Source organism: Acartia tonsa, chromosome 1 (genome assembly GCF_053477335.1).
Source record: "Acartia tonsa isolate MP-2025a chromosome 1, ASM5347733v1, whole genome shotgun sequence".
In the NCBI taxonomy this organism is placed as follows: Eukaryota; Metazoa; Arthropoda; class Copepoda; order Calanoida; family Acartiidae; genus Acartia; species Acartia tonsa.
In genome coordinates this window covers 26,407,965-26,420,444 of record NC_137260.1, presented here as the reverse complement: position 1 = coordinate 26,420,444, position 12,480 = coordinate 26,407,965, and the positions used below count along the sequence as shown (strand labels likewise).

At 33.4% G+C, this 12,480-nt stretch overlaps 1 protein-coding gene across 3 annotated transcripts in view; it reads left to right on the top strand.

Annotated features, from left to right (window-relative positions):
* The window catches only part of LOC145316218 (3',5'-cyclic-AMP phosphodiesterase-like), a 125,510-nt gene extending 122,957 nt beyond the window's left edge, over positions 1-2,553 (top strand). For all 3 annotated transcript variants that reach the window (XM_080156579.1, XM_080156590.1, XM_080156597.1), the window contains one exon: positions 617-2,553. In XM_080156579.1, coding sequence (XP_080012705.1) covers positions 617-868 — 252 coding nt within the window. In that variant the 3' untranslated portion in view covers positions 869-2,553. The remainder of the gene's footprint in view (positions 1-616) is intronic.
* The last annotated feature ends 9,927 nt before the right edge of the window (positions 2,554-12,480 follow it).

The window sequence follows — 12,480 nt, the reverse complement described above, 5'->3', positions numbered from 1 at the left end:
CATTAATAAAAATGCAAAAAGGCAATCCCAATGATAGCTTTCTGAAAAATTCAATTTACTAGAGTAAAAGATAAAATATGTTTAGGGAGACATCATAAAAAACATCATAACGTGATTTTAACAAAAGCCACTAATATATTTGTTTTAGTAAGTTCTATTTTTACTTTAGACTAGCTACCTGAATTTTATTCTATACTTCATATTCCTAAAGCTTATTTAGCTATTTCATTAGAGTTGATAACGAACTACTGCACCATCCCATAACTGGTTTTTAAGACCTAGGCTTGAAATAGGCATGAAATAATATTCTCTTACGTTTCCCATCCCTTATCCCTGATTAGATTTTAAAAATATTTCTTTTCGGAGTTGAAAATCTCTAAATTTAAAATAGTAAGTTTGTATAAAATTTAATTTTCTTTGATCATCCTATGATATAAAGTGATAAGTTTTTTGATCTCAGAATACTTTAGTTGTTCTTTTCAGGGAAAGTCTATAAATGTCCTGGTTTGGTTTTAGGCTACATTCCTGACCTTCCGTGCCCTCCTCTACATAGAGGCTAGGAGTGAACAACTAGTGAATAATATGTCAATAATTTATAATTTAAAATTCGTTTCAGGTTGGTTTCATTGACTATATCGTGCACCCTCTGTGGGAGACCTGGGCTGACTTGGTCCATCCCGACGCCCAGGACATTCTGGACGCCCTGGAGGACAACAGAGACTGGTACCAGTCACAGATACCTGTCAGTCCAGCCTCCTCCTCGCCAGAGCTGGAGGACACCAGCCAGGTGGCCGCAGCGGCCAAGGATGACAGCAGCTCCAGCAGCCAAACTGTTCCCGCCAATGATGAGCCGGGACTAGAACAATAATAACACCATAAACATATTTCTAGACCTTTAAATGTTCCCCAATAAAAAATGAACTTGTTTTCAACAACTAAACGTATCCCAAAACTGCTGCTCTATCCATTAAATGTGGACAAGTATGGCTGTTTAAAATGTGCCATCAAATGCTTTAATTGAAGCAAGACATATAAAAATATACACAGAAACGCAAAAAAAAGCTTAAAACCGAACAAAACAAACCTTAGAAATTTGTGTATTTTATATAAGAAAAAACGCCAAATTATTGGATGAATTTTTTGTACATCCATCCATTCACAGAAACGGCTTTGAACAGTTTTATCACCTTTACAGGTAGGGTTAGGAAATGTGAACGGCAATAAAGTAATCAAAAATTTTCAAGAATGTTTTGAATTCATCTAATTTGCCGTACATATTACCATACAATCATTATCATACGTTTGTCACTACCTAATTGATATTTTTATCATAACTGTGATATATGTAATTATTAATATTGAAAATTTTAAAAACATAAATTCATCCTAACAAAAAATCCTTAAAAATTTTGGACAGAACAGTATAAAATATCATGTGTATACTGTAAATTTTGATCCCATTTGTGAAACTTTTATTACAGTTCTTTTAATACAATTTAATTTAATATTTTTTAAATGGAGAGAAAATTCCTAAAGTATATAATATTGAACTTTTAGGGGTTTTCTCGAGAAAATATAAATCTAAAAATTGTAAATGAAGTTTCAAAAGTGGGATTACTTTTACAGTGTGGCTGTAAATTCGTCAAATGCCATGTTCATATCGGATTACCTCTTTTAAGTTTTTATCATACAAAATAATGTTAATTCAATTATTTTTCTATCAGTTTCAGATAATTATGTATAAAGTAAATAAAAATAAGAAATGGGATTGTATTTCAGTTATGTATATAGAAAATGTATTCTTTTTTTTATTAATTGATTTAATATTTTGTTGACTAAAACACATATATATTAAAATAGCATTTATATTATAGTTATTATCTAATTAAATATATATTCTTGTAAGCTAAGATCTTACGCTTAAAATAAGTGTATCTCATTTTTGTGACCAGTGTCACTTATTGTATCAAAATTATTTATAAATTTTGTTGATTTTATTAAGTTACCAATAAATTAATATTATTTATATATTAAAGTTTATCATACTTTTAATGTAAAATTTATTGATTTTTTTTAAGTAGGTAAAGTGCCAATTCTATTAATATCAGGTTTTTTGTTTGTTTGAAATTATAAATACAGAACAACAAAATGTAAGTGTCAAATAAGTTAAGTTAAGTCTAACCGTTTCAAGTAAATATTTACTGTATTTTACTTATTGTCTTATTTTAAGCATTTTTGAAAAAAAAATTTGTTTTCATTTTATTTTGCACATATTGGCCAAAATTTTGAATTATTTTTACTTAGTTCTGTTAAAATTACATTAAACTTTATGTATTTAATTTGACAAGAAAAATTTATAAATCCAAATATAAAGGCTTTTGTACATACATACGTATAAGATAAGTTGAACAAGGTTGTAATTTTGTTATAGATTGTGTATAATGAAAAAGAAAACCTCCTTTACTATCGTGTGTAGCAATTTGTGTTTATTTTGAATGATATTTTATTGGAGATAAGTCATCTAAAGAATGATTATTTTGTCTAAACTTTTACTTTCCAGTCAATTTTTTTTATTTGACTGATTGAAAAGTCTTAGGCAAAATATTTTTTGAGGCAAAATCTTTGTATATTTTTTGTTATGGATGGCATGAAGATATGTTTGTATTGTAAATTATTTTATGTAGAATTATATGTCTGTCTTACTGGCGCCAACTGCTGGCAGTCAGGCGCCTTAATACCTGTACTCACAAAAAAATAGTTACTTCTACCCTATTATATAAAGTGGTAAGGTTTTTTTTGTCTGAAGCTTATGATCTTAGTAACTACTGAACCGAATGGGTTCTCTTTTTTTGGAACCTTACCATGCTCCTGTGATGGTTTTAGGATATTTATTTTCATATTTAATTCTTGGGAGTAGGATGGTTTTAAGGTATTTTTCTAGCCCCACTGTTGCCCAATACAGACCTCCTAGATGGTAGTGGCGTAGCCGCTAGTATAACTTATTTTATTATATCACTGGACATTGTTAAATTTTAAGTTGAATATTTATAGAAATTAATTATCATTATTAATTAAGTAGAAAAAGATCTTTTTTAAAGAATGCTTAAACTTTATTTAATATTTTAGGATTTAAAAATTTGATTAGAACTTTTAGATCAATAATATAGAAAATTTATTTTTATGAGAATAAGTAATTAGATTATAATATTATTTTTTTCTACGGAGAGTAAGAGAGATGATGGATTTAAATTAATGATGAATATAGTTTATAAAAATATGTAATAATGTGTATATTAATTGTTATAATATTGATATAATAACATTGAATAAACATAATCCAAACCTGAATCTTATTCTATTTATTTATTACTTGGAAATTTTTGTTTTTATCATAATAATTACGTCATAGCTATAAAGAGAAATACTTTTGAAAACAAATATAGAATAAAACTAGGAGTAAATAGAGATTTTCGTCCGTTTAGTATAAATTTTTACAATTACTAGGCTCCAAATACTTTTTGTAAATCGTGCATGAAGATTATATTATGGAAATTGCCGAAGAAAAACAAATATAAATATTATGATTTTCATTCATAAGATAGTATTCATCTGTATTTATTTGACTTTTATTCTTATATCCTGAATCTGATGCATCTTGTCAAACAATTGTGTCGTTATTATATGTCAACATAGGTATGTAATTTTACTGTCATGTCGATAAAAAATCTGCAAAGACCTCTTTTTATTGCATCCATAAAGTCGACACAAACCCTTTAAATGACAATGCAAACAATTTGGATATGGTAGTCTTTGGAAAAATTTCTCATAATTATTCGGTATTAAACTGTACAGCAAATATCTATAAGCAAAAACTCTTGCTAGTATTGGTAAATAACTGACCAGCACCCAATTGAATGTCTGTCTGTAAATTTGTCTGTCTCTACGGCTGCCTGTCTGTCAGTGTCAATCTTAATAGAATGTTTCGTCACCGCATGTTTCCTATCGAGTTGAAAAATTATATTTCGTTAACATTTTTAATTGTATGTTTGATATTGGCATAGCCTTTGATAATTGTGGAAGTATTTCTTTACAGTAATGGTTTTATTGAAATATGCCCGTGCAGTTCTACACAATTGAAAATAATAAATTTTGAAAGTTGCCTTTGAAATAAAACACGGATGACAAAATCCACAAAAAAAAACTCAACAAACCAGACAGTCTGACAAACGAACATTAACAATTATGACAGCACTTTTAATACCTAAAAAAGGAATACTGTTCACATCAAGAAGTCGAGATTTTTTATGTAAATCTGTCGGATGCATTCACCGGTGTCCTGAATAGGAAACAGGTTTTTTTTTGAGTTACGTATGACAAGACCTATATTTCTATGACCGGGCGTGTATGACAGTTCATCCCGATCACATAACTTTCATTAAATCACAGCTGATCATTTTTGTGGATTTTTTTGAAAATTACTTTTTTACCCAAATTTTCATAGTTTTTCCCAAAAAAATCACAATGTTCTCACATTTGCAGCTTAGTTAATCTAAATTTATTCAAAAAAAGTATAATTGATGACAGCTGAACCAAAGATTATGTTATCATCAATAACAAGATCATTCATAAGCAATTGACTAATCTAAGATTAGTAGTCTAGAAGTTAGGTAAGAGTTATTTGAAGTTATAATTTGAAATAATGTCTAAACAGTTAAACAAAACTTAAGTTTGTTTAAGTAGTCAACACAAAAAAATACTCACTTTTCATTTTCCTCATGAATTGTTATAGCATAGTTCCTGGCTGTAATAAGGTGTCCCCTCTGAGGTTCCACCAATGAAGTTTAAACTAATATGCTTCAGAATCAGCAATGATTCTGTACAAAGTTTTCCTTGTAATATTGACAAGTTATCATGCTCAATATTGATTCCTGGCTGACTTGGTTTCTAAATAGTTCCTCTGTTGTTTGTTCCTGCTCATCATCATTGGAAACAGTCAGTTCAGGAATCTGGCTGCTTTCAAAGGTCTATAGGTGTTGATGGGTTGTGGTTGCAGTTGATATGATGGTGGTTGTGTGGAACTCTTGCCAGTGTCAGACAAAAACTGCACCCGGTTCTTGTTTACTCTGGCCTTCAAGGTATTCATTGTAACCTGAAAGTGTTAAGCCAGGGTGGTTTTAGCTGTTCTGGGTAATGAGTTTTCATGTTTCTGATAGCTGGGGCTGGTATGAACTTTACTGTCATTTTGGTTTTTGTTGGTATTTCTGATAGTTTCTGTGTGTATCTTCTTAAGTCTGGATTTATAGGTCTTCTCAGACAGATCTAGTTGGGAAATCCTGTTTTTTTTCTCTGCCTTAAAGTGATTCTACAGAGTTTTTTACCTGATGTTTAGTGGGTAGTGGGACCAGATTTGTCATGTAGAGGTGATTTAGTGTTTTTGTTGACAGGATAAACGTGCTTGCCTAGCATCTGCTAATAGTCTTTCACTGGCATAATCTTGGTCTTTGCTTGCATTTTGTCAATGATGGTCATGATGTAACAGCAGATAGCTGTTCTCAGAGCAACATTTTCAGCAAACTGGGGGCTGCCCCAGCTTGCATTACTGAATATGGGACTGCAGTAGATTATCAGGGACTGGCAAATTGCTTTGTATGTATTTACTATGATTTACTTTTCTTTCCCTCTGTTGGAGAGAGCTTAAAGCATTTTGTTTTCAGAGTTTAGTTTGTTTTTAGGCTCCTTAACAAGATAGTTGATATAGAAATGATTGTCACATGTAACACCTACGAACTTAGGATGTCTGACTTATGGTACAGTTTTAACATTGGCAATATAATGACTTCAGTGCCTACTTCAACAAAAAAGTTGGTAAAGACTATGATGATTTGGCTGGAGAAATTATTGGGTTCTGACTTTTTAACCAATCATCAAGAACTGCTAAGTAAGCTTTTACGCCTTGACAATAGGAACAATAAGGGGACCTATGCTGTTGGAGTTGTCAGCACAGGAAACTAAATGTAGGTTAGAGTGAGGTGTTGGCATTCATGAAATTTACAGATTGAAGAGTACAGGGTATAGGACCCCTCCTTGTTGGACACCCTGTTTGGCAGATTTGTATGCAGATCTAGATATCTAATAACAACAAATTGTTGTCTTCCTCTTAAGTATTCACATGAAAACGTTTCATGTACTCATTCAAGTCTAGTGCATTAATATCATGCAATAGAAGTTCATAGTTTACAGTTTCAAAAGCCTTTGAAAGATAAATGGCAACTGCCAATGTTCTGGAAACTGGTTTCATATTGTTTAGGCTATTGTTGATTATGGTTTTAATACTCTGTAAGGCAGTGGTGTTGAACCTGCCTGTGTGAAATCAGTGTTGTTGGTCTGCAAGTTTAACAGCATCATTCAGGTAGGAACGAATCATGCATGCAGGAAAAAGAAGTGAGACAGGAGGATTATCAGGTTTCCCTGGTTTCAGTAATGAAGTAATTTTACCAGTCCATTTTACAAAATCATTGCTGATTTTAATTTGTTTAAACTTCTTTGGTGGAACCTCAGAAGAACAGCTTATCACAACCAGGATCTATGTTTTACCTACAACTCTTAGAATAGTTAATTGAGGTTATTGATCTTGTTAAAGCTGTCATCCATTATACTTTTTTGCAAAAATTAGAAATAATTAAGCTGGAAATGTGAGAATATTGTGATCTTTTTTGGGGAAAACTAAGAAAATTTGGGTAAAAAAAGTAATTTTTGAAAAAATCCACAAAAATGATCAGCTGTGATTTAATGAAAGTTATGTGCTGAACTGTCATACACACCCGGTCATAGAAATATAGGTCTTGTCATACGTAACTCAAAAAAAACCTGTTTCCTATCCAGGACACAAGTGCATTATATAATATTGTGCTTATTAGTCTTAGCCTGATTGCTACTCAAAAAAATCTAAAACCCTGAATCATTAGAAATTGTGAAAAGAATCATATAAAACATGAAATTACTTTTAATGGTGTATTTAGAGTAATTACGTTCCATACGAGTGTATTGTGCCTAAATAAGCGATATTAGCTTATCGTTATTGACCCACCTATAAATAGAAAACTTTGCTTTAAAAATAACAAACAAGTATTATCATTTTTTATAAAGAGAAATGTTTAAACACTCTAAATTTACTCTATATGTTTGTCTGTCAGTTTGTTTACGTCTGGTTAGTGTGGTGGCTGGTTCACCTGTGGTCCAGTGTGCCAGCAACACAACAGTATTGATCAAACTAAAACCGTAGATCTTGGACAAACAAGTTTAATTCAGGGTTTAAGAAAAAAGTAAAAAATACAAACAACATTTAAATGCAAGATGAAAAGGCGACTTGTTCGTTCTACTAAAGTGACGGGTTCGAGTCTGGGATCTAACTTCGCCAAAATTGAAGATGTCAAAACTTGTATTTAAAAACTTCAGATACTCATAATCAATTAAAAAGTAGGAAATCACTTTTCATACAGTTAGAACTTTCAGACACAATGTTGGTTTCTAAATTGAGCCAATTAAGGATAAATTTTTGACCATATGTGGTATCCGCCTAGGGTAAATGGCAGACACCAGAGTTCAAAATGACTACGGCAGTGTGAACAGACGTGGACACCTATACTATAGAGAAGCTACGCTTCTCTAGCAATCACTAAATAATAAACAGCATCTATTCAGTTGTTCCTTTATTGAAGGTCTAAGGATTACTAAAGTTGTACAACATAATATAAATACATATGGATTAGGAATAAAGATAGTTAAAGGTAAATCATACAAGTAAAACATAGATAGTTGCAATGGTTAGGTAGATGGCTATCCCTGTCCGGGGAAGGCAGGATAGCCCATGGAACAGCACAATAGGTAGATAAGCATAGAGGGGTTGAGTGGTAGGTCTGGGTACTAAAAAGGGAAGGTTTGATGATTACTGTGACAACAACAGTCTGTGTGGGGGTGATTCTATCAGGTGAGGGAAGGCTTAGATCCTTTATCCTCAGGGTTGAGGTGGTGCTGATAACTTGGTGGTTGAAGGGGAAGGTTCCGGTGCTTAAGATGGGAGAGGGAGGGGTAACACCCCTCCCTCCATTTGCAGGACAACTGAGAGATGAAATCAATACCGTTATCTGACATATTTTCAGGTGGCTTTACAATTGTAGAATAACAGGATTTAGCTGGGTGCGTAGCATCACTATAATGTCTTGGTTTCTGCATGGCCCAGAGTTGCCGCATACCACACATAGATAAAAAGTCTTGTAGTTATTTGAGAAGTACTGTCCTATTACATAAAGTAATTAGCTTTTTTGTCTGTATCGTAGGATTTCGCTTACTAATAAGGTTCTCCTTTACAGTAAAGCTAGTTGAAAATATAGAAAATATAATAAATAAAAGCGGATTTCGACAATAAATAAAGGTTTAAACATTTTGATATTATTTTATCCGCCCTCCGATACTTTTAATTAGAGGAATATTGTGAAGGGGAATTTTTGTTGTCAATATAGGTTGCAAATAAAGTCCTCATATATTGGTAGATACGTTCCTCCAAGGTCAGGGGAGGAGATTAGGGGGAAAGATGCCGTTTTATTAGCCAGCTGGGAGAAAAATTTTATGAGGATATGCAATAAAATCTCTCACAATATCCACGTATTCTATATCCATTTTATAGGTCATATGCATAAATAATATTTAATTATCCTTTAAATCTTGATTTTAAACGCATTTATTTTATTTGAATTATTATAGGTTTGGTGTTTTTCATATTTCTTGTTAAAGTTGATAGCGATTCTATTTGGAGAGATTCCCGAAAACCATACAGGGTAATCCCAGGTAGGGAGCAAACTTTTTTACTTCAGAGAATTCTTTAAAAATATAATTCTTAAGATGTCCTTTAATTTTATTAGTAAAAAAATCCAAATCGATGTTCCAGATATAATCCTAAGAATCCCGATCATTCAGGTCATGACAAGCTTTGAATGGATCATATGAACATAATTTTTTTCCTTATCCTTGTGCATAACATTATCGGCCGATTATTTTAGTAGGGAAAATTTACATAAACCAAGTTAAATTCAAGTATCATTTGTCAAGACAACGACTTTTAATATATCTTCCACTTACGTTTACAAATTAGGGATAAGCAACCGCAACCTTGTTTTAAAGTCAACCAAAATTCAGGCAATCTACAGACGAAATAAACACGCCGCTGGCAAAAGAAGTTGTGGAATAGGTACAAAATCTCGAGGGGGTACTTAGCTAAACGCTCAAAACTTGTTTGGCACCAAAAATCCAATATAGGGTAAAAAAATTACATCAAAATTGCACTTTCGGTACATTGAATAAAATGCTTTTTAGTAGGGTTGGGCCGGATAGTTTTTTGGCCGGATACCGGATATCCGGCTGATTTCAAACGCCGGATATCCGGTATCCGGGCAGATATCCGACCAACGCCGGATATCCGGCATACTACTGGATATCCGGCCAACTTGCCGGATATCCGGCCGGATAACCGGCCAAATTTCTGGCGTCTTATTATATAAAACTAGCGGCTACGCCCTTAGAGGCCTCTAGGGGCACTTGAGGGCGGGGGGAGTTGAATTTGATAACCATTTTTTTGTATTTCAAATTTTAAAAAAAAATTTGGGGGGTGGAATGATTTTAAGGGGGGGCTGACGCCCCCTTATTTTTATATTTAGTTGAAAAATTAAATAAAAATATGTTTTTAGAGGGTTTTTTTTCTAGGGGCGATTTCTCTTGGGAGAGTGGTGCTACCCTTCCCCAAAATAGTTTTAAACCCTTCCCAGGGCCTGTGAGAAGCTACCATGTAAAGAAGAACCCGATCGGTTCAGCGGTTAGCGAGATCCTTCAGTACAGACAAACAAATAGACATCCTGTTACTTTATTATAATAAGGATTCAGGTTAAAACATAAAAATTATGTAACTATTAAATGATCTTTCTTCTAAGCAATTAATCTAATAAACTATTTCTACCCTCAATCTGTAATATTAACCCCTGTTGGAGGATGGGCGGGGAGGTGGCATTGTATGCATGCCATCCCCCCCCCCCTGTGAATTTTCTGTGTATAAAAGGTTGAAGGCTATAACTAAGTGACTTTTAAAATATGGGTATGACACATAACTGAAAGTTAGAATTTTTTGAATACCTCCTTCCTGGCGGGCACAGGATGCCAGCAAACCTGGCAAGGTAATTCAGGTAAAAAGTAAAAACATTTTTTTTTACTTAAACAAAGCATATCATGTTATCAAATACTTAAATATTCTATAGTCGTACATCCTCATATGAAATATAGGTATTCAAGTCGGTTTCAGGTTCCAGGTATAGTCCTGCAAGTCCTAAACCTCCAGGCAGGGGCGTCCAAGCTTTTTTTTTTGGGGGGGGTAAAAAATTTTAGGGGGGGGGGTAATTCGTGTTTGGGGGGGGTAAAATGGCGCGCGAAGCGCGCCGAAATTTTTTTTTACCCCCCCCAAAATTTTTACCCCGGGGGTAAAATTTGATTGGGGGGGGTAATTACCCCCCCTAAAGTCTGTTGGGGGGGGTAAATACTCCCCCCAAATCTGTTGGGGGGGGTAATTACCCCCCCCAAACTAATTTACCCCGGGGGTAAAATTTTTGGGGGGGGTAATTTAATTATGTAAAAAAAGCACCTACCTAATCTATTAAGTTAATAAGTACTATCCTATAACATAAAGTAGTAAGTAAGGTTTATTTGACTATAGCTTCAGATTTCATTACTTTTAATACTGAGTTCTCCTTTTTAGGAAAGCTTCACATAGATCCCATGATGGTTCCACACTATTATAGGTCAATCCTTTGAGTGGTTTTAGGCTATTTTTCTTCTCCCTTTTTACCCTTTAGAAAACACGAGTTCTTAGATGCTAAGGGCGCCACTACTATTCAAATATATAGTAGTATCTCATTCTTTAGAACATAAAAATACAATAATTAACTCACTAACCAATGAACCAATATGATTATACTTTAAAGTGAAGCGTCTTATAGGTCCTGGTAAGTTTTATAACCCTGACATCCTCCCAAAAGAAATCGCCTATAGAAATTCTTTTTCATTATTTAATGAAATATTTAATTTAGTTAGGTATCTATTTTATGGAATCTTCAGTGCTTTACAATTACATCATAGATCCCCGGGATGGTTTTAGCCCTTATAAAGGCCCAAGCAAATAAAACATGATCAAACTATTAAATTTTTTGTTATCATGGTTAAGAACTGTTTTAACTGGTTGGACAGTAAAATTTTTTTTTTAAGAACATTCAATTTGGGGGGGTAAATACCCCCCCAAAAATTTTTTTTTAAATAACATTTACAGGGTGGCCACAGACTTTTTTTCAAAATAGTATAAAATAGTATGCAAAAAAAAAGTAAATAGTATGCAATAGTATTTAAAATTTTTAAAAATAGTATGCAATAGTATGTAAATTTTTTAAAAATAGTATGAAATAGTATGCATTTTAAACAAAATAGTATGAAATAGCAAGCATTTAAAACACTACAGGGCCTTAGACAGTGATATAGACAGACTTACATAAGTTAATGATAGAGTAGACTTAATATTCAATTCAAAATGCAAACAGATTTTTAAGTATTTATTATATTGGATTAAATGCAGTTTTTGAGTAAATAAGATTATATATTGATACTATATTTAGAAATGATTAAATATGTTAATAAGTCAAAACTACTGATTATTCAAAGCTGGAAAGTTCTGAAGTAGCAGGATGTCTGTCTGTATATCAGGACACCAAGCAACAGGATGACTGTCTGTTTAATTAATACAATGTATTAATTAACTGTGCACTTTGAAGAGGTAGAATATCTGCCTATGCAAACTATCTAAAGTAGTAGGATGTCTGTGAATAGCTGTATTGGTCTTAATAAAGACTCGAACCCAAACCAGATAATGTTCTGTGTTAGGACTCTCAATATCAACTGACTTAAATATATTTTCTCTTTATTCTTTCTGAGAGCAATTAAAGAGTAATTAAGAGTAACAACTAACATATGTCTGCAAACTTAAATATATGACATCACAACATAAATATATGACATTTACCCCCTTCTGAAACCATCCAGCTAAGCATGGTTTCACCATCCATCAGGCTGATCCAATAAACTGGGATCAATGTCTTCACTGGGTGAACCAACATCGAAATTAACCCCGGCCTCAAGTCCTTCCTCTCCTTCACCCACTGGAGGAGGAGTGTTCAGCGCCCCTCCACCAACCTCAGCAGAAACACCCACTGTTGCCGCCATGACAGCATTACTCGCTGCAGCAGTTACGGGCCCTCCTACAGCAACCATCACAGCATCATTTACCGCTGAGGCGGTATCATTCGCAACAGCCACCTCTGCAGCAACCGCTGACCCATCTGCCGGCATTGCCACCTCCATCTCAACACCACCAGTGACCTGAACACCTCCTGAAAC